This window comes from Phoenix dactylifera, unplaced genomic scaffold, assembly GCF_009389715.1.
Source record: "Phoenix dactylifera cultivar Barhee BC4 unplaced genomic scaffold, palm_55x_up_171113_PBpolish2nd_filt_p 000397F, whole genome shotgun sequence".
Classification (NCBI taxonomy): Eukaryota; Viridiplantae; Streptophyta; class Magnoliopsida; order Arecales; family Arecaceae; genus Phoenix; species Phoenix dactylifera.
In genome coordinates, this window is record NW_024067841.1 from 127,154 (window position 1) to 149,114 (window position 21,961).

At 36.6% G+C, this 21,961-nt stretch overlaps 1 protein-coding gene across 1 annotated transcript in view; it reads right to left on the reverse strand.

The window, feature by feature from the left end:
• Nucleotides 1-3,499: 3,499 nt before the first annotated feature.
• LOC103718500 (DNA-directed primase/polymerase protein) overlaps nucleotides 3,500-21,961 on the reverse strand; it is a 49,157-nt gene continuing 30,695 nt past the window's right edge. Inside the window, 8 exon segments of the mRNA XM_039118710.1 lie at nucleotides 3,500-3,580; nucleotides 5,187-5,308; nucleotides 5,311-5,424; nucleotides 5,427-5,441; nucleotides 5,547-5,617; nucleotides 16,062-16,112; nucleotides 20,010-20,114; nucleotides 20,150-20,181. Coding sequence (XP_038974638.1) covers nucleotides 3,500-3,580; nucleotides 5,187-5,308; nucleotides 5,311-5,424; nucleotides 5,427-5,441; nucleotides 5,547-5,617; nucleotides 16,062-16,112; nucleotides 20,010-20,114; nucleotides 20,150-20,181 — 591 coding nt within the window.

Below are 21,961 nucleotides of genomic sequence, written 5' to 3' on the forward strand. Positions count from 1 at the left end.
AGTCTGAAGCACAAACGATAACAGAGCATTCAAAGGGCCGTGGCACAAAGATAGCCCCAACTCCATTAGTGGCTTGGCCTACGTTCGTTAAGATGGATATTGTTTTTGAAAAGAATTAACATGGATAGTGACCATGGCACATTGTTAGTTAAAGAACTTAAACGCCTAATTGGATGTGGAATGGAGATTTGTTGGCTTCTTTGTTCTCAGTTGATATGATGACACAGATTTGCACTATTCCTATTGCACAGGGTCTTTGGTGTGATCGTAGAAGTGTATCCAATTCTTAAGCAGCCAAATGCATCGTTTGTGAACACCTCCTTTAAATGGATTTGGAAGTCAGATGTGCCAATGAGAGTCAAAAACATTTTGGTGGAAGCTATTGTGGAGAAGGTTGCCTTGTAAGGAGCAGCTATGTATACTCTTCCCCTAGAGCATCAGTTCTGTGATCTATGTACCACTGCGGTAGAGGATTGCCATCATGTGATGCTGAGATGTTCCTTTGCAAAAGCCTGATGGCAGCAACTCACTGTCATAACTGGGGTCAGGTTTCACCCTAATTCTTTGCCGGAATTGGAGCAAGCTCTCTGCAACCAGGCAGAGAAAGGGTTGAGACACCTCATGGCATGTCTTGCCTGGTTCCTCTGGAGGGCCCGCAATGAACAGATATTTCAACATTCCTCTACAACTCCTAACCAATTGGTAATGGAAGCTATATAAGGCTCGTTTGGTTTTGCGAAAAAAGAAGAGGAAAAAGTGGTCAACGAGAAAATAATAAAATGCCTCTTGTTTGGTTGGAGTTTTCAAAAAAGAGAGACAGAAAAGTTGCATTCCCATGAGAATATGCTTCTCACATTTCATGGAAAAGTCTTTCCCATGAAAAACATGGAAAAGTTACTCTATTTTTATTTTTTTCCAAAAAGCCCTTCAGCATTAAAGAGTCATTAAACATCTAATTTTTATTAAGGGTATAATAGAAATTATACATAATTTTTCTAGGAAAATGGATGGTCAACCAAACATAAGCAATTTGGAAATTTGTCACTTTTCCATGGTCAACCAAATATGCCAAAGGTAATTTTCTATGCATCTCTTCTTCCTAGGAATATGCTTTACATGAATCATATTTTTAGAAAGGAAAATGCTTTCCGCGAACAAACGAGCCCATATTTATTATCAAATCATGCTCAATTTGGGGCACCATGTTCAGCTGGAGAACCGATCATGGCACTGGAAAGCTTTTAACTCTTATCAAGGAGCAACCAGGTCCCTCAAGCTTGTGCGTTGGCCTCCTCCTCCCATGGGAGTTCTCAAACTGAATTTCGTGTTGGATAAATTGAAATATTTAAATAAAAGAGGGAGAGAGAAGAAATGAGAGGAATGGCCATCGGATGTGTACGGTCTCTTCTCAGAAATAAATTAAATAAAAAGAAGAGAGAGGAAGGGCCAACGGATGTTATGGTTATTTTTTCAAAAAAAAACTTTTTTTTTTTACAGTATCTCTATTGGGTAGACTTTAATTTAAAATTAAAGTGTCCTGACTTTACAAATGTGCTTTTGCACGGTTCACTATTATGGGACAACTGATGGTATTAAACTTCAGTTTAAACTTAAGAGTCATATATTTATGGATGGAAGAGTCATGTATTTATAGAAAAATCAGGTATCCATGAAAAAGTGTCTTTGCACCTATTCTCTTGTGACCAAAATAGAAATCTCTCCCTTTCCTTCTAACTTAAAACTTTTATTTTTTCTTCTGGCTTCTAAATAGTTTTCTAGAAGGTTTTTAAATTTTTTTTCAGAATTGCCATTTGCAGAATTCCATGAAGCTTTATTATATCCTAGGCATGATTTGCCATAAACCCGCTAGCAAACTTATTTGAGTAAAGATAAATATCATCTAAAAGATAGTAATTTATTGCCTCAAAGTCTTCAATTTTTCTATTATTTTCTTCATTTCAAATCACTCTTCCCCAACAATTCTAAGGTGATATTCGCGATGGCTTCCAAGTCAAGTGCTACTTTTAAGTCATGAATCAAGACTTTGTCAAATTGGAACAATTTGATGGAACAACTTTACTTGCTAAAAGGACAAGGTTGTTTCGCTGTGTGGTTGGAATGGCAATTTTGTTGTCACAAGACCATCCACCTGGCACCTGGTGAGAACCTCAATCAACTCTCATGTCTTAAGATGCAAATAAAATAAAATAAAAATAAACTGCTATATAGAACCGAAAAGGAACAGAAAATTCTGGTATAGCTTTTCCAACTCCAGTAGGCATGGTTAATTCCCTATAAGGCAGGATAGGTCTTAATTTGTGTGTAAAAATTCATAGTACACAGGTCAACTGAAAATGCGGTGGTTTTATTTTCAGAAAAAACGAATATGCACCCGCCTCCTTTGATTACCTCTTTGCTAGTCAAGAATACCCTAATGTAACAATCAGTTGCCCGAATATTTAAAACTAAGCATTGTTTCGCTCCAATGTTTATTAAAATCATATTGTAACATCTCCCCTCTATTTTTCTGCATAAAGTTAATACAAAAATTGCATAATGTTTGAAAGAGGCATTCCCAGAGTCCAACTTCGCCACATTTTCCTGTGGACAACCAATTAATGTCTTCACCGAAGCTTTTTCTCGGCCATGTTATGAATGATTTTTGCTTGGTTTTTTGTTGCCTCATGGGCACCTCAGCCAATAAGGGATAGGAAATTAGAAAACTTATTATTACATAACAGATAGTTTTATGTATACTCAATAATCAAAAAATTGCTAGCATATGTGTTTGCATGAGTGCATGGGCACTAAGTTGCGCAACAATACTGCAAAGGAAATTAAGAGCGGAAAGTCTTTAAGCCAGAGAGGAATGCCCTTGGACCAGTTTGCAAACCGTAGATTAGGTATGAACAATTTTAGATTGCAGTTAAACATTTGGAGCTTGTTTGGTTGGAAGGAGTTAGACTTTGAAATGAAATAAAAATAAGTGACTTTCATCCAACCGTTTCGTTGAGAGGAGTTTCATTTTCATTCCGATTCCAAAAGAAACGGAATACTCCAATCCCTCCAAAACACAATCCCTATTCTCTCCTAGTATTCAAATTCCATTCCAATTTCAATTCTGATCACGAACCACACATCGGAGGATATGGCCATTCCTATTTTTATTCCAATTCATTCTGATTTCAATTCCAATCACGAACAAAAACACGCCCTAGATATGATTCCTATTCCACTGTCCTCTTCATGTAAGTAGGCTCGAATGTAAAAAAGATCAACTAATCCTACAAAAATAGTCACTTTCCTCTATTGAAATGAGTGAAATATACATATGTAAAATATTAGTTTCGTGCTTCACCATCCCTTGAGATCAGAGAGAGAAGCAAGAGAGAGAGAGAGAAAAAGATGAATGTGGCTATTGTTTATGATGGTTACATATTATACATTCATGCTACACACACATTATATATATATATATAGGGCATAAAAATTATATAATTTACCGATCAATTATATCTTCAACTTGATTTATGAACCTTTCTGCATCCAACCACCATTCACAATCTTCACCCATGTCCTCCTGCCAAACAGAGCGGATAGGTTATGTTGAATTTTGCCAAAAGATAATACAATTTTCTCACAGATTTGTACGCTCGAGGAAGATAATATCAACTGAATCCCATATGAGTAAGAATCTAGCTTGTCAATAGAAAGCCTTACTTGTTGGTTGCATCTATAAGGTCATGCAACCAACAAGAGTGCTATAGATCAGACCGGATTTCAATTGTGTTGACTCATGTTGATGGCACAAAAGATGGAGCGGATTCTGCTCACGTGTTGTACATTATGGTCAAGTATCTTAGAATGGCATGCAATAAGATTCACTAGCAAGCATTATATTTCTGAAACAGAACAATGGAGTATACTAGCAACATTAAAAACACAATGAACAAAAATAATACAACACAGAACGACATTTATCTACATTTGAAATTCTTTCCCATTTAGTGCCCTTTCTCTGTAATTGGGGTTTGTCTGTGGCTGGAAATGTTCTAACCTAATCCGACCCACCTGTGGCTAAACAGTCCTTGTCAAGTCCAAATGGCATTCTAGTATAGAGCAAAACTGCGATTTATCATACTTGCAAATTATGAAGAACATACATGTGGTTTTTCTGGGGTAGCAAATACTGAATGAAACTAAACCTATTTCATTATTTTCAATCAAGACAAGCCCACATTGTTGCATGCAAATTTAGGTCAATTTTTGGAGACCGCATTCTTAATGTAAAATTGTTCTTAAATGTTCAAGTATGGATGCATGACTCAATGACTACTATAAACTGCTAAGAATGAGCATAACTATTATGTGTTATATGAAGCCAGATCAGCTAGTTTTTTAGTAGCGCATCAGATTTTCAAAATTGTAACAACAGTGGTCTGATAAAGGATCAATAAACCATGAAGGAATAGCTTCTGAGAACTGTGCTTGATTCATGTTCTGACATCACCTGCAGGTTCGGAAAGCTTTAATTTTCAAAATAAGTCATTGCACCAAACAGTGTCTATTTGCATTATGAACTCCTTTGGACTTTATTGAATATTTTTAGCATACCATCTCTTGTAATCTATTATAGAAACACATTAAAACACCCACTATTTTTCCGAAGTTTGCCACTCCTTCCATTGCAGTCCAAGCAGACAGAACTTAGATCTTATTGATCCCCATATTTGATCCAAACTTCTACAGACAATAAATGCGTAAACAATAAACTTGATCATCTTTGATGTTCTAGCGCTTCTTCAGTATTTTTTTAAAAAAAAACAGAAAAACACTGATAAGGTGAAGAAAATGTAATGCTACGACTGCAAAGCTTGAATAAAGCAACTATATATCTGGAAAGAAAAGTTGCATGCTTCAGTGCAAACGTGCTTTGTGTCCAGCAGTGTGAACCAAGTAGCCATATGCAGATTACTCTTGATGCTATGCAAATTATAGTTAGCTGAGCAAATAAATTTTTAACTGGACCCAAACCAGTAAAGGAATACCAAATGTGACATTACAACTTGCCCCAGATGTCACTGCCAAGAACCATCAGAGCTTCAAACTATATGTTACTAGAATGTAAAATTTTGGTAAAAGATGCGAAATCACAAAAAAAACACATAATGAATTGGCATACTCACCAATTTGCTTAACTCAGCTGCATTTCTCATTTTCTCAATGCAGTCAGCATATCTCATGGCTTCTTGCCACCAGCTGCTGTCCTTCTTGCAGCTGTCAGTAATCCACTTACCATTATCACACGAATTGCTTTTCCATCAAACTGAGTATTGAAACCTATGTCCATAATCTCCCTACAATTTTCTGTATTTACTGAACTGAATAGTGCCTTGCTGTCAGGAATCACATCCCATGGTACAGCAATGGAGAACGGTATCCTAGTGCAAAATCATTTTGTTGGGAACATATAAAAGACATCACAAACTTAGAAGGTAAATTTATATATGAACCATCAGTAAATTGAGCTAGTATCATCTGCATACCTCTACAATCAGGGTCATAGCATTTCTGGTAATAGCCAGCCCTTTGAAAATCAATGATGTACATGACTGAACTAGCAAAATAGGTATTGTTTGTTAATGCATAAATAAAGCATAAAAAAATGAATAGAGAAGCATCTAGTGACCCATGAAACTTAATCAAGAAGCCCATTTGCACTAACTTGGCAATTGGCATATCTCATGAATTATAAATAGAGTAAAATAAACGAAAGTACAATCAACAAATACTTCAAAATACAAGAAAATGAATGCAGAAACGTAAAGAATGACTAAGAAAAATAGTAGTACTTTATCTTATGGACTTCCTACATGCACAACTATATGATCATATAAGAGAGCATTTCCTCGAGAGCTGGTCTGTTTTGCATAAAAGCAACACTGCCCAAGGCCAGTCCCAAGCCTCGAGGGAAAAAGTGGAAGATTAATATCAGGTTGAGAAATAGTTGCAAAAAGCACGTCAAACTATGAAAAGGATCCAACTTAAGACATCATGAGTATTAGGAAGTCCTTGATATATGTAGCACGCAATAATCTTGTAACAACTCAAGACCTCACCCAAAATGGCTAGTCGGAAGATATTATTTGGATTCCTTGATCCTGTACAAGTATCCAAGATCTACCCAGCGAATAACCAATGTGAGACTAAACACACGCCCGCACGGGTCCTTACATACTCCCCCTGTTCAAGCCTTGACGTCCTCATCAGGCTAAGGGTTCAAATTCATTCAAATCTAATCACAAACACCACGATCGGATTCATTCAATGAATCCGTGCTGCAGTATCCCCTAGCCTGCATAGCCCAGATCCGCTCATATCATTTGTAACAACCCAAGACCTCACCCAAAATGGCTAATCGGAAGGTATTATTTGGATTTCTTGATCCTGTATAAGTACACAAGATCTACCCAACGAATAACCAATGTGGGACTAAACACACGTCCGCACGGATCCTCACATACTCCCTCCGTTCAAGCCCTGACGTTCTCGTCAGGCTAAGGATTCAAATCTAATCACAAACACCACGATCGGCCTGTGGTCAGCTCCAATGGATCCGTGTTGCAGTGTCCCCTGGCCCACATAGGTTATGGGCTGGATTCGCTCTGAGACCACACAACCCAGGACCTCACCTAAAATGGCTAGCCGGAAGGTATTATTTGGATTTCTTGATCATGTATAAGTACCCAAGATCTATCCAGCGAATAACCGATCTGGAACTAAACACACGCCTGCACGGGTCCTCACAAATCTAGTCCAATTATAGCACAAAACGAGCAAGGGTTCACTAAGTCATCACTTGTACACACTGTAGCATGACCCAACTGATGAAAAATGAGCAAGTAGCAAGGTCATCACCTATAATCGATGTGCCAACTCAGTTGTGATGAGAGATGGGAGAGACATTTATAGGCTTAAGGTCTCTCTTAGAACTAATGCGGCATAATTATTAGATGGTACGAGAACAAGGTAATCACCTCGATTGAGGAGAATGCGAAGAAGCTAAATGTTCAAATGATTTTGGTTGTCATTTCCATTTCAGTTGGAGAATGCAGTCCAATGTTTGGGGTACTAGAAGAACGTTTAGCTACTTAGAATGCTAGAATTTTGACAGGAAAGAGTTGAGAGCTTGCGGACATGATGGGATGAAGGGGAATCAATATTGGTTGTTTATAAGAAAGAAAATTTAAGGTTGAATGTCCAAGGACATAGGCCATGGTCATGAAATTTAAAATTTGGGAAATGATGATTTTAAAAAAAATAAAACCAAAGTAGTGGTGGTCAAAGAAATGATGGATAAGCATAGATGCTAAAAATAAATAAATACCAGACAAATAGCTATTAAGATAGTTTTTGATGGAGAGGTTATTGTAGTAATCAATGTGCATGCACCAAAAGTAGGTTTAGCAAAAAGAATGACAAAGCATTTCTGGACAAGAATGAAATGTGAGATATATTAGAGGGAGAGGATGATGTAGAGAGTGAATTGAAAAGGCATGTAGGGAAGATTGGTACAGCATATGAAGGTACATGGTGGATGTACGTTTTCTTATATAAATATAATGGGATACTTGATTCTTCAGTTCACAATGGCTTATGGTCAAGAAATTGTCAATACATATTTAAGAAGAAAACAAACATTTACTTGTTTTACAATAGATTAAATTTGTCACTACTATATTATGTTTTCCAATGAAGAAGGGATACATTATCTTGCAAATATTGCAAAGTAATGCTAGAATAAAGCTGAAAACACAGAATAATATAGTATTTTTGGATATCCATATCAGTTGTATGAAGAGAAGAAATGGATCTAATAAAATTCCAATGATAGTGGAATTTAAAAGGGAAGTTGCCGTAACTTTTAGGATGAATTATTTAAGGAAATCTCAACTTAAGAACTAAACCAAAAAAAAATGTGAGAAATGTGGCTGATTATATTATGAAAGCAGCAAGAGAAGTTAAAGGGAGTAGAAGGGGAAAAATTATGCACATAAAGAAACCTGACAGATGACTGGTCAGATAGAAGCAGCAATTCAGTAAAGAAGGTTTGCTTTATACCATGGCAATGATGAATGATATCAAGGGCTTTGAAAGATATAAGAACATAGAGAAAGATGGGAAAAACTAACAAAGTCTAAATATGTAGCATATGATAATTTAAATCATTGGTTAGGTTAGGTTAGGTTAGGTTTAGGAAGTGAGAATGATATTTATAAGTAGCTAAAATGAGAGAGAAATCTAAAGATATGGATCAAGTTATATGATTATGAAGAATAAAAAAGATAAAAAACAATTTCAATAAAATAAAAAAAGATAAAAAGCTATTTCAATAAACCATTAGATGAAAGTGTTAAATAAATGATGATTCTACAAGAGAAATTTGTACATAAAAGGCATGGTTATAGAGTTATCGAGTTCCTATTTGTACAATTTATAAAGTTGAAGTGGAGATAACTTTGAAAAGGATGCAAAAGATTATTGTAATAGGAAAATCTAAGATGTTGATTTTGTTTTGAAAACAAAAGAGAAATTAGTTAATTTGCTGTACTAATTTAATGAGGCTTTGAAAACTAAGAAGTTGCTAGGTGACTAGTGGTGTTGCGGTACCACCTATGAGTGAAGTTGCATAAAACTGCTCCAATTATTGTGTCACAAATTATATGACGCTTCATTAAGATTAAGAAAATCTATGCCAATCCCAAAAAATCTTAATGCTAGAGAAATCAACAATGGAGATTATCTTTTTCACTTAGAATATTGATAAAAAATATAGAGAGAAAAGGAAAAAGGTCTAAATATTGCCTTCATCAACATAAAGAAAGCTAACGGTAAGTATTAAGAATTTCATGGGATTTAAAGAGGAAGTTGTGCACAAATGTTTCATTGAAGTTATTGTCATGCCTGCTGGAGCAATGGTAGGAATTACTTGTTATATCACAACAATTGTATATTCCAATCACAAAGGTCTAGCATTAAGTATAAATATTAAGATTCTATCTTTTCATTCTAATTATAGGTGATTCACTGCACATATATAGGAATGTACGATGGTTTTATACCAAGGAACGAAAAAAGGAGATCAAACCTGCATTGACGAAGGGTGGGTACGGTAAGAGCCAAACTGAAAATTGTACTGATGATGGGCTTCAATGGGTATTCATAGGTACACCCCAAAATTCATGATGGACACTCCAGTTTAGGGTTTCTTAACAAGTTTTTTTTTTTTTTGACTTGACTATTTTTGCAAGGAAGAAGGCAGGAGTATTGAGTTAACTATCCTAGCTATAGTTTCTTGTGCCTGTTGAAGTAAAAAACATGCATAATTATCACATCAATAACATATTATACACTATCCAAATACACATATAATTTTTTATATTAGGATTTTAGATTTTTTTAAGACGAGGTAGAAGCACAAGTTCACTGCACACACCTACTTCATGTGCACAGATGTTTCACTTCGTCTTTTGAAGATTTAATTCTCAATTTTAACACATATATTTTCAATTAATTAAATATAAAGGTTAAAAAATATATTTTTTAAAATGCATAACCTATCCAAGAAATCAACATATAATTATAATTTCTAAGGAATTTATAAATAACTAATTCATAAAATTTCTAAATTTGAAAACACAAAACAAAATTCAGTAACCCAGAAAATCGCATATAATTAGCTAGCATATGATGCATAATTCTTTTCAAAATTATAAAATTTGAATATTTTAAAATAATAAATTCAGAAATTAATTTAAAAATTTGCATAATCAAAAAAATATCCTTATGTAGGGAATTTGTAGATCAGCCCAAACATATACATCATATAAAATATCAACTTGAACAAAAGTGTCTTTGTCGGGTTATTTTTGAATTCATTAATTTATGGCTTGATCTCTAGCGGAGCCTGAACAGCTAAACTGACTCCATTGTTGGTATATGAAATTACAGGTGCAAAGATGCTACCAATATTTTTCCAAGCTTTACATATTATTTTTAAAATTATTTTCAGTAAAATTTTTTAAAATAAATGACAGTAGAGGATATAATTCACTGGATTATACTACATCATATCTGGAAACCCAAACAAACACCATTTGATTGGACTAGTTCTAGATTAAACTGATATTTTGGTGTAGGTTTTAGGGTTAGCCGCAAAACCCCAAAACCACATATTTCTTAGACTCATGGTTTAGAGTATGAATCCAAACACTACATGACATTTATACAAAATTTCGATGGAGTCACCTGTATATTTAGCAATTATTTCGGGATTTATCCCAGATTTTAAAAAATAAAAAAAAGTGAGGGAAGAACATCTTACTTGAGTTCTTCAATTTAGAGTCTCAAAATCTTTGATTTGAAGAAAAAAGAATACAAAGGCCCCCTCTCCTTGCTCTCACTGCAGAAGCCCAACAAAATGCCAAATGGAGAAAGAGGGCTTCAGAAGGGCTCCTAAGTGGGATCGCCCGGTCTTGCCCTTACCGGTAGCTTCAAGGGAAAAACAAGGCCAACCGAATTACTCAATCTCAGAGCAATTCGGGTAATTCAGTGTACAATTTAATTGGTTTCCCCTTGAATCGAGTCTCAGTGAACCAAGACACCTTCCTTACAAACTGGTGGTTTCATTTGGTTAGTTCCTCAATCCTTGGTTTATATTAATGCAAGTAATATAGTGTTTGTTTGCATTTATTTGAAGAAAGCCTAAAAAAGACTTTAAAATCAAGAGAGTAACAACAAAGTATATGAAATCCAATTCAGTGAATATAGAAATGAACTCCAAGTTAAGATTGACAAACAAGAGATGGCACTATCAATCAGTTTCATTTTGAGGAATCTGTTATACAAAACAAGTTTAAATTCCGTGGGACGAGCTATCCCGGTTTCCTATGAACAGGATGCGCTGCCATCTTGCCCCATTCCGATACTAGGGACAGAGAATGTCCCAAGACATGCCGATCGGGATGCTGGGATGATGGCTAGACGGCCTGTGTCGACACATGGGATGGTACGCTATCTCGGTGTCCTACGGGACATCCTGTCGGATGTGAATCCTTGATGCAATATATAATTATAAGATAAATGAAGAAATGTGCAACAAAATTAGAAATGGTTATGCAGTCAATAAATACCTTGGCAACCTAAAGAACATATCAAGGCCTCGAAGTACTATAAAGAGGGTCTAGGAAAAGTTAAATATACTAGAATGACAATGTGTAGATGAAAGTGGGGTAAAACAAGAAAAACACACACACACACACATATATGCATAGAGAAGAGGGAGAGAGGGAGAGGGAGGGGAGAGAGATGAGTATATATAAGGATGTGCAAATTTAAAACAGAGTGATGGAGAATAAGAGGTACGCATGTATTTCAAGAATCCAAGGGAGCTGTAGCAAGGAAGTACTTTAGTTTTGTAAAAGAAAAGATGAAGAGCTAGGCAACATGATGGATGTTGTGAGACAGGAAGGAGAATGCTCTAAATCAACATCAAAGCCGGCCCTAAAAAAGAAATGCTTGGTGAATGTGGAACATAAAGCTGAGGCCAGATAGTTAAGACTAGGCTTAACAGTCAGATTATGGTTTTATGTAGAGGCATTACCATGATAAGGAAACATCAAAAAAAATAAAAACCAACTACAACTTCATAAAGTAACAATAAATTAGCAAAATGTGGGTTCTAGACATCTGAGGCAGTCCAAATTCATAACAGGTTACAGCCAAACAATCTGAATCGATAGAAAGATGTACTATGCTATTATGATTATATGATCAAACTGCAGCATCCAGCCCTAGGCTAAAACATTAATGCTTTAGGGATATTAATATTACCAACATTTAATTCAATTCATGTTATTGAACAAAAGCAAATCGCAGGGAAGAATTTAATTGACTATTCATCCGTACTACAATTTAGAAAGTCACTCGATGCTAGAATCAACAGCTGAAGTGTTCATCCCAAAATTAAGTGTGCCATTGTATGCTTCAGTGAAAAAACACTAATTAATGAATTAAGTTCGGCAACATCACCACAAGGATTATGAATTCCTTACTTAGAAGATGTACCTCCACTAGAATACCTTATACAGAAGGAATTATCATACTTCATAATGAAAAACCCCAATCAGAGAGCCTCATGTTTGGAGATCAGAAAAAACAATATTATCATGAGAACCTCGCAAAGATAAAACAAAAGAAGGGGCAGCTATATCAATATGAACAGGCCACCAAGTTGCCTGCTTCACTTTACAACAAAGGTGAATTACCACTATAACAAGACCACAAAGATGACACCAGTGCATCCTTTTTAAGTGTCAACACGTAGCAGTAGTTGAAAAATAACTTAAATAATTTGTCAAAAGCAAGTAATCTCTAGAACATAAGCATCCAAGGAAGATGAAATTAGATGAAATCAAATAAAGATGAGATCCGGCTCCATAAACATATCTGAATAAACTCTTTTTTAATATCAAGTTACAGTATTGGTGGCTGCATTTTTTTGATCAAGAAAAGTCAAAAGCCAGAGGCTAAATAACTGCTCGCAACCATAATTATATAAGTCATAAAAGTCAAGATTGCTAGCTGATAGTAATAATTGAACCACCAAAAATCAGTTAGTGACCTTGTGACCAAGGTACGCAGTACCGACTGTACCGATGTACCGGTGGGCATCGGTACCGGTACGGTACCGAACCAAACCGAGCCGAACCGTACAGTACCGATGGGGCTAAAAGCCAAAAAGAATTTGGAGCAGGTACGGACTGGTCGGTTCGGGCCGGTACGCGGTCGGTACGGGCCGGTACCGGTCGGTACGGTTCGGTACCGAATTATGTAGTTATACCATACCAGTAGGATCCCGTACCCCGACCGGTACCGACCCGTACCGACCGGTACGGCAGACCATGCTTGTGACGCATTCATCCACAAATTTAACTAGATCATTATCTGTTTGAATTATAATCATTGTCGACAGTACAAGGTAGACAAAGTCATAGAAGGACTAGAGCAGAGCATGATACTTTGACTAGTTTGTTCCTTGTGTACTTGGACTTGAAGTTTTTATTATTATTATTTTTTGCAATGAGATGGCTGAAAATTGTTTTTCCCCAAATGATGCAAATAAATCTCTAGCAAGATACTGGTGAAAGGAGTTCAGCTACTATCCAATTAACAAGCTTCCAATTCATTCACCACCATTCATAGCTCAATTTCTACAACCAGAATAAGGATTTATGCAGAAAAAAGAATTGATGTACTTCCCAAATTCAGGCAGCATTAAGGAAATAGTCAATAAAATCATTGATAAGAAAGATCATGTTCTGGACAAGTTGTTTTTGCTAACCGTCAGTAGGGCTGTCAACGGGCCGAGCTGCTCGGGCCCGGCCGGTAAAGCCCGGCTCGGGCTCAGCTCGTTAGTCAAACGAGCCCGAGCCCGACCCGAGCCCAAAATGAGGCCCGTTTAAATCCGAGCCTGAGCCCGAGTCGAGCCCGAGCAGCTCACGAGCCCAAACGAGCCCAACCAATAACCCATTTCCTCTCTCCACCGACCACCTCCTCTCTTTTTATTTTTTTCTTTCCTTCCTTCTGGGTTTTCCAGAATCTTCCCGGCTCCCGCTGTCCCCGCACCTGGTCAGTGTGCGGTGTCCCTCCCCTGAGTCCCCTCTCGCCTTCCTCCCCGCCGACCGCCGCCGATGCCTCGCTGCCTCCTTCCGCCACCTGGGAAAGAAGCACGCGAGGCGCCTCCCCCTCTTTCTTCTCTGTTTCTCCCCCTCCCTTTTCCTCTCTTTGCCGAATCAGGGAAGGAGCCGAGGAGGGATGAGAAGCCCTCCTCCACCGGCGAATCAGGGAAGGAGCCGAGGAGTCCCTCGCACGGGAGGGTCGGGCCACGGCCGGCGGCGCCCGCGCCGAGCCCGCGGCTTTCCTCCGGCCGTGCGCGGTGCAGGTGCTCGCGGCCGAAGCCGGCGGCCGCCGCACGCGATGAGGTGAGTCTATTCTCTCTCTTTTTTCCTTCTTTCTTCTCTTCTTCTCTCTTTTCTCTCTCCTTCGTTCTTCTCTCCGACGACGAACCGTCGGGACTCGGAACCGAGCTCGGGCTGCTCGTGTTCTCTCCGACGGGCGACGGAGATGGGCAGGGATGGGGATGGGGATGGGGATGGCCGGCTTCTGGGTTCTTCTCTCCGACAGGCGACGGAGATGGGGCACCGGCCGCCGGGGCAGGCCGGGGCTCGGCAAACGAGCCTCAGCTCGAGCTCGAGCCGGGGCTGTGCTAGGCGAGCCGGAGCCCGAGCCCAGTACAGGGGCTCGGTACCGAGCCCGAGCCCGAGCCTAGATTTGTTGGAACGAGCCGAGCCGAGCCTGCTGTGCTCGGGCTCGGCTCGGCTCGTTGACAGCCCTAACCGTCAGTGTCCAGAAAATGGGACATTGTAAATGACCAACTATTCAAAGAATAGTAAGTCAGGTTTTCAATTTTTGGTCGAAAGAAGAGTTCAAGACTTCATCACTGCTAGGAAATGGCCAAGACCGCCTCCATAGACAAATGGAAAATCAGATGGCACAAGGACAATAAACCATGTTAAGATTGAACAGATGGGAAGAAAGAGGAGAAGAACATAGAGCCTTAGAGAAGGAAGGGCACTTGAAGCCAAAAAGCGATACGTGAATGCAGCATAAAAATGAGGATGCATTAGAAGAAAAGTGAGTTTGAGAACACTTAATTTTTATATCTTGTCAAAGTGTGCAACAAGTTAACAGCTAATGGTGTGCGTCACACTAAAACATTATAAGAAAATATTGAGATGCTAATATAATTATACACATATGGAAGTAACCGAACAACTTTGAAGTTAAGATTCAAAAACACTGTTTCATTTTTGTTTCCAACCAGACAAAATGTGTTTTGCACAGGGTTGTTTTGTGGTTGCACTCTAGTTTTGTTAGTTTCATTGGCCAAATTGTGAAGAAATATAAAAAGAAGATTAAAATTAAGAATATTAAAAAAATATGAAAAAAAATAAAATCATTCAAGAATAGTAAACTAGAGTCATCATTTAATGAACTAGTATATGTTAGAACCTTTAACAAATTAATTTGATAGTTTTGCATTGAAATAATTAAAAATATTTTTTTTCCAAAATAAATGCCATTGCATAATATTACTGCAATCTAGCATCTGATGATAGAAATGACTTGAAAATTTGAGTTTTTAGAAAGCCAAACTTCGGACATGAAATTTTCTTTTCTTTGAACCTCTTAGAACATACTACGACAACATTTTTCCACCAAATGGTGTCAATACTTGCAAAATTCAAATTTAATTCAAAGAAACCAATGCCCAACATTTAAACAAATGAAGAAATCAATACTACGAACAAATAACCTATAAATTTGTCACTGCCAAGGTAGTTTTAGTTGAAAGTGACCCCGACATTGTATCAGATTCAGGCTGAAACTGCAACTTCCAATTATGGTTTCTAATGAGTGATGAAACATCCATTCAATGAACAGTTCAACTCTGTGTTGATCAAAAACTTCTGGTTAGCCCTACTAAAAACCAATCACAAGACATATCATAACAACTCGTATTGAAAACTTTATTTATGCATCTGTGTTCATAATTTTGCCTTTGGGGATGGAAAAGTCAGCTCATAATCTAGACAATACAATTAACTCTTAAGTCACCATAATGATTGTCATTTCGAAAATGAAGTTCACAATTTTCTTAAATTGCAAAAAGGAAAATGCCAATTACACCCTTATTTGGTGTAGAAGTTAAGTTCAAAATGCATATTTAACAAAAAAATTATAAAAAGAGAGTCCCTACGCACGGGTACTTAGTTTTGTACAGCATGGAAGAAAGGGATGTAAATTAAACAGTAAGTCTTGAAAATAGCATTGGTGGAAATAAAAATAAAGGAACAGTACAATCATACAATGAGTAAAAAAGTTACCATGATTGCTTTATGTTCTCTCCAATCCTCTCACAATATCTACTTTTGACATACTATAGACCATCAAAACCACATGCTGAAAACCAATACCACTCCGAATTCTTCCTGTAATAGCAAAAAAAAACATAACACAAAGAATGTTTAGTACTTTAATTAATTCAATCATACCAAAGTCATAAGTTTTCAGTAAGATTGAGAATTATTGATGTATTCTGATACCGATAGATGCTAATATTACCCCTTTTAGCTATATAGAAGTAATTATTTAGAAAAAAGAATTATATAAACTTGCAAACATACTCAAAAAAGGAAAAAAACCCAAGGCTTGAAGAATCCACGAGAATATTTGCACCCTAATTTTAACCAATGGCCAGTTGCACATCTAATGTCGTTCATGAAGAAAATTGGAGGCTATATGAACTAAATCTTGTCTCCATTTGGTAAAATCAAAATAAAATGTGGCTGGAAGAATCCTAAATTTGTTAGCGATGCACACAAATCCTTGCATGTCTCTCAAGCACGTCTAGCTTGAAATCCTTCCCTTCATGTGAAATGCATGGTACAAAAAGAATAATGCTCACTAAAATAGCACATAACTGCAAATTGTAGTGGAAAAAATAACATTACCTAAGTAGGAAGATAGTCAAAATATTTAGGAATAATGAGACCAACTCAGACATCCTTTTTACTGAAGCTTCAAGAATCTCATGAGCTACGATATAGTGCTCTATACTATACATGTAACTAAAATCTATGTTAGTTATTCTATTAGAATGCAGTGCACTGAAATATTTACCTAAACACGAATCTGATCCAATCACTCATTTGGGCACTTGGCTCAGATTGTAATTCCGTAATCAGGTTAAAAAATCTTTTCAAACATGACCTAACATTTGTGTTCAGGTCAGAATACAACATGTATTAGGTATAGATCTAGGTGGTCCTGCTTGCAAAAAGTTACCTTTAGGCTGTGCCTGTAGCATGTTGATGCAGTTAAAGAGTCATACTATTGTGATGAAGCATGCAAATGTGCGGAAAGAACGACATAAAATTACACAATTTCAGAGGACTTCAAGAAAGGGTAACGAAAATATCATAAACAAACCATCGACATGGATTTTCTTATGCATATTACCTCCTAATTCAGTCCATGTATTCTCATGGCTGGCATGGAACCCTCCTACGGCATATGCAATACCCTTTAGTAACAATCATGCGGACCTGAATGACCACTTATAATTTGGATCTACTAAATTGGACTATGGGCTGCTCAACCTTCAAAGTGCAATGGGTAGAGGCAAGCAATATCATTGTACATGAGAACGTAATCTCTTTTGATGGTGCCATTTCGACTATATGCACCCAACAAGTTAACCAAAAGTTCAGTTTCATATGATTGGCTTGAATTTCCTGAAGTGCTTCACTAGGGATTTAAATATCTTTTACCATGCTATCAACACATTGTTAACATAAAATAAAATACACTTGTTATACATGCATAAAGAAATCAATAATCTGATGAATCCAACATAAAAGTCTCATATAAAAAGAAGCTTCTTTTCATCGCATTTCAACAATTTTGTAGCGAAAGCTACCTAAAAAGAGCCATTTGGTTGTTTTTCTATTTTGAGTTTTTCATTTTTAAAGAACAAAAATTTTACTATTAGCATTCAAAACATCTTCAGGTTTACCATTATAGTAAAGATTCTTTTTTGCACTTTTTTTGAGTTGTCAAAAAAAAAAACACACTATAAGGATAATAGACATCCCTAGTGAGAAACAACATATCTCATGTTCTAAATGACAAGAAAAAGAAAAAGACAACCGAAAAAAACAAAGACAATAACAAACTTCATAACAGCACATATCAAAACCAAAATTTGTTTATGCACAAGCATAACTGAAGGGTGTTTTCCAGTAGAATAGTATGAAAGGGATGACAAAGAAACTTCTGAGTTGAGCAAGATCACTAGAGAAGGAGAATGTTATTCCCTACCAATGACTTTGGTAGAGGAGATAAGTGGGGGAATAACCCCCCAAATGGGATTTATCTCAGCAAACGCCCCAAAACAGGCTACGAAATAGCCTTATCAGATAAGTCCAAAAAATGATATGCTCACTTATTCCCTCCATTTCTCCCTCCAACCAAATGGACTTATTCAATGAAATAGGTTATCTGTTCAACAGTGTAGAGGATAACCCTCCAAAAGTTATCAACTCTACCAAACACAGACTACAGGTTAGATATTCCTATGCATATCGAATATGAAGTGTTCATTCCTATGTCAACAACTTTGTCCCACACCAAAGGATTCATCAGATCATAATAATGACTAATTCATGCACATTCTGCCAATCAATGTAGAATGATGTAACAGCCCAGATCTAGCTTGTCATTAGAAACTTTTCAGCCATCTCATTTCCCTCACTTCAAGTGGTCAAGAGTAATTTTTCTGGAGACCTCCAAGAAAGCATTAATTTGCATTTAGTCAAAGTATGTCTAAAGCAATTATTATTATTTTCAAACTTTTGAGGCCCAATTTTGAAGTTGTCGGCTCCGTGTACTCAAATAAACTGCCAGTTCTTTTGCTTCTAAAGGACCTAAACCAACATAAGGTTGTCAACAGGACGATCAATGGGACTCACAGCAATTTTCAGGCCACACCATTGTATAGGGCCTACTCAAATTTTCTACGTGCCTTTTCAAAATCCCAGAGCATTGCCATTAACTCTAGCTGTGTTTCAGTATTCAACTCAAAACCAGAATAACATGACTGTCATTTCCCTCCTTAATTAACAATTTCTGAAGTTTTGATTTGGACAAGATAAAGATGACCCACAGGACAAATATCAGTCTAATCTAATAAATGACAGTGTTGAACCCAGCTATAAACATCAATATGTCAACTCAAAAGAAAGGGATCAAAAACATTAATATTTATATGTATTTATATATAAGAGTGAGCTGCACAACCATATTAGGAATATTTGAGCCTATATCCTATCCAAGTAGTAGAAAAATGGTCACCTAAAATAAACAGCATATCAACGATCATGATTTGCAACATATAAAATCCCTCAGAACCAGAAATTAGAAGTTTAAGAGCACTGGGGAAGTGGATTTGCATGTGCCATGGGAAAGCAAGTGTAACAAACGGACCTCACCTAAAAAGGCTAATCAAAATTATATCTTGAAGTCCTTCGTCCTACTTAAGTGCCCAAGATCTTCTCAGCGCACAACCAATGCGAAACCAAACACATGTCCAAATGGGTCCCCCCTCCCAAAGCCCAAAAAAGGCTAGCCGTAATTTGTCCAAATGGGTCCTTAGCCTTGCTTATGTACCGAGATCTCCCAAGGACTCAATTGATGTGGGACTAAAAACACACATGCACAAGTCCTCGCATGCAAAGTATAAGTTCTAGCAAGCCTTTCTGGTGATGTCCTAGGTCAACAGGGCCCCAAAAAAATCAGGATGTGGAAGCATCTGGAAAGAAATTCTATAAATATATTGTAGATTATTTGGTTCTCGCAGCTTGAAGAATTTAAGTTATAACAAAAAACTAACTATTTTATAGTTATGATAATCAGGAGTTGATCTGTGGTAACATAAGGCAGCAAGGTACATAATGGAAGATGGGGTTGGAAACGTCAGGGGAAGATAATGTCAAAGGGAACAAGGAACCAGTAGGTGTGGCACCCCAAGCAGAACAGCCTAGTATGGGACACTCTAAACATCAATATCTTTAGACTAATTTTTGCTGCAAACAATATTTAGATTACATCATATGCATAAAATGCTGCACTCTGTCATTATTGACATTTGAGCTAACTTCTAGAAAAGTTTGATCAAAACTTAGCAATTAAGTCTAAATTCATTCTCATTTATGTCATATTCTAAATTATTGATATGGAATTCACGTTTGCACGCACGCGCGCACACATAATATATGTACATGTATCTATATAATTCAAGCTATTGAATGCCAAAATTTAAAGCAAACATAGCAAATGCAAAAACAGTCCAACCTGGAACATTTCCAATAGAGGCAATAGATTCCACAAATGCATCCAAAGCTGGAAATGGCGACTTTCCTGAGAAGTATGTGCTTGGAAAATCACTTCTATAAGCATTGAATAAAACAGTTTGTGGGCATTTGAATTAGTTTCATGAGCCTGGTCAAAGAATAAATTAGTAAAGAAAAAAAGTACAGCAAATGTTTGAAGAGAACAGGCAAACATTTCATAAACAATCAATGATCAAGTTCAATAATCATTTTAAAATTTGAACTGTGTAGACATCTGATACTAAGATATACGTACACAAAATTATGATTGGATAAAAGAAAATCTCCTTAATGCCTCAAAATTGTATCTCACGAAAATATACCATGGCTTTGGCACTCCATTACTTTTCTCCTTGCATTCATTATGGAGACACCTTGCAACTATCATATAGTCGCCATCCACAATTGACGACTATATGAAGTCTTCTGTCCTCATCCTTAGCTAAGCCATATTTAAGGAACAAGGAACAAAAGTCTATGTACATACATACATATTATACATAAGCATGCATGGATAAAAAAAACTTCCTTAATGCTTCAAAAAAAAAGTTAATCTCATGCAAAACAAATCATTTGTTAGGTATCTAAAATTTTGTTCTTTGATTCCTTAGACTGACAACTTGTCAACATTTTGGCGATATTTCCTCATTTGAAATCCCAATAATGCAATTCAGATGTGCTGACTAATATTACAGATTTAAGTTTATTGGACCCTATTGAGTTAAGTGCCACCATATTACCCTATTTCATTTGGATTTGAAATATGGGGTCATCCACGTACTTTCTGACCATTAGTTTCATCTTAACATGAAGTTTGAGGTGTGCATGGTGTACATTTCCATTCCACATGATAATCGCTGGGAGTCTCATCCCTATTCATCACTGACAAATCTGGCATATAAAGTATTTACTTAAGATTAAACTAGAAGTTTTGCAATTTTGAGAACATAGAAGCAACTAGGAGTCCAATTATAGGAAATCCAAGAGTAAACTAAGAAATTGAGGATAGAGAACAAAAACAATGGACCATCCTGCCTCGAGAGTAAATTCACAAGATTTGAGGTCGATTTTACACGCCGAAATTTACAGACATTAGCCAAGCAATATCTAATTGTAGCGGCATTTTCAAATTTCCTAGATTACAATTCATCTATTGGTAGATAGCACTTGATGCAATGATAATCATATCAAGTTCATATATGTGTGTAGTTTAATGTATATACATGTAGTCTTAAAATTATCTAAATAGTTATGTTAAATAACAAGATTGTGTAAATACTATGTAAAAGTTTAAATTGAGGTATAACAGAATAATGTAACATTTAAATTGGCTTTAATATATTCTTTAAATAATTTTGGACATTCAGTTCAAAAATGTTTGTACCATGCTTCCAATGATTCTAAACAATACAAAATATTTTGAAATTAAGTGATATATGCTTTTTGGCTTGCTTTATCTTATTATTATTTGTCTAATTTTTTCCTTTTTTCTACCTTCTTTATTGAAACTCGAAAACTTGGAAAACCAAAGCTCAACAAGTCGGACCAAAACCAAGTTTTCAAACTTTGAAACTTGCCATGATTGACAAACAAGTCTATTACCAACAGAGTTATTGGATAAAGCCATCAGATTGTTCTCATAGTTCCTGTATTCTTGCTGTTGTCTCAGTGTCAGCCAATCAGCAGCCACATGCGAAAAGGTCTTTGCAATATGCATCATATCATCAAACATTCATGTGGAACAAGCATGCATACGCTTTATCATTAGAACATAATCATACAAGTGTATATTTCTCTTCAACATGCAAGATAGAAGTTTGTATCAATGTTCTGAATCCGGTGAATCTAGCAAACTTGTTTGGTGGTGGGATCACATGTTCCCAGTTCAA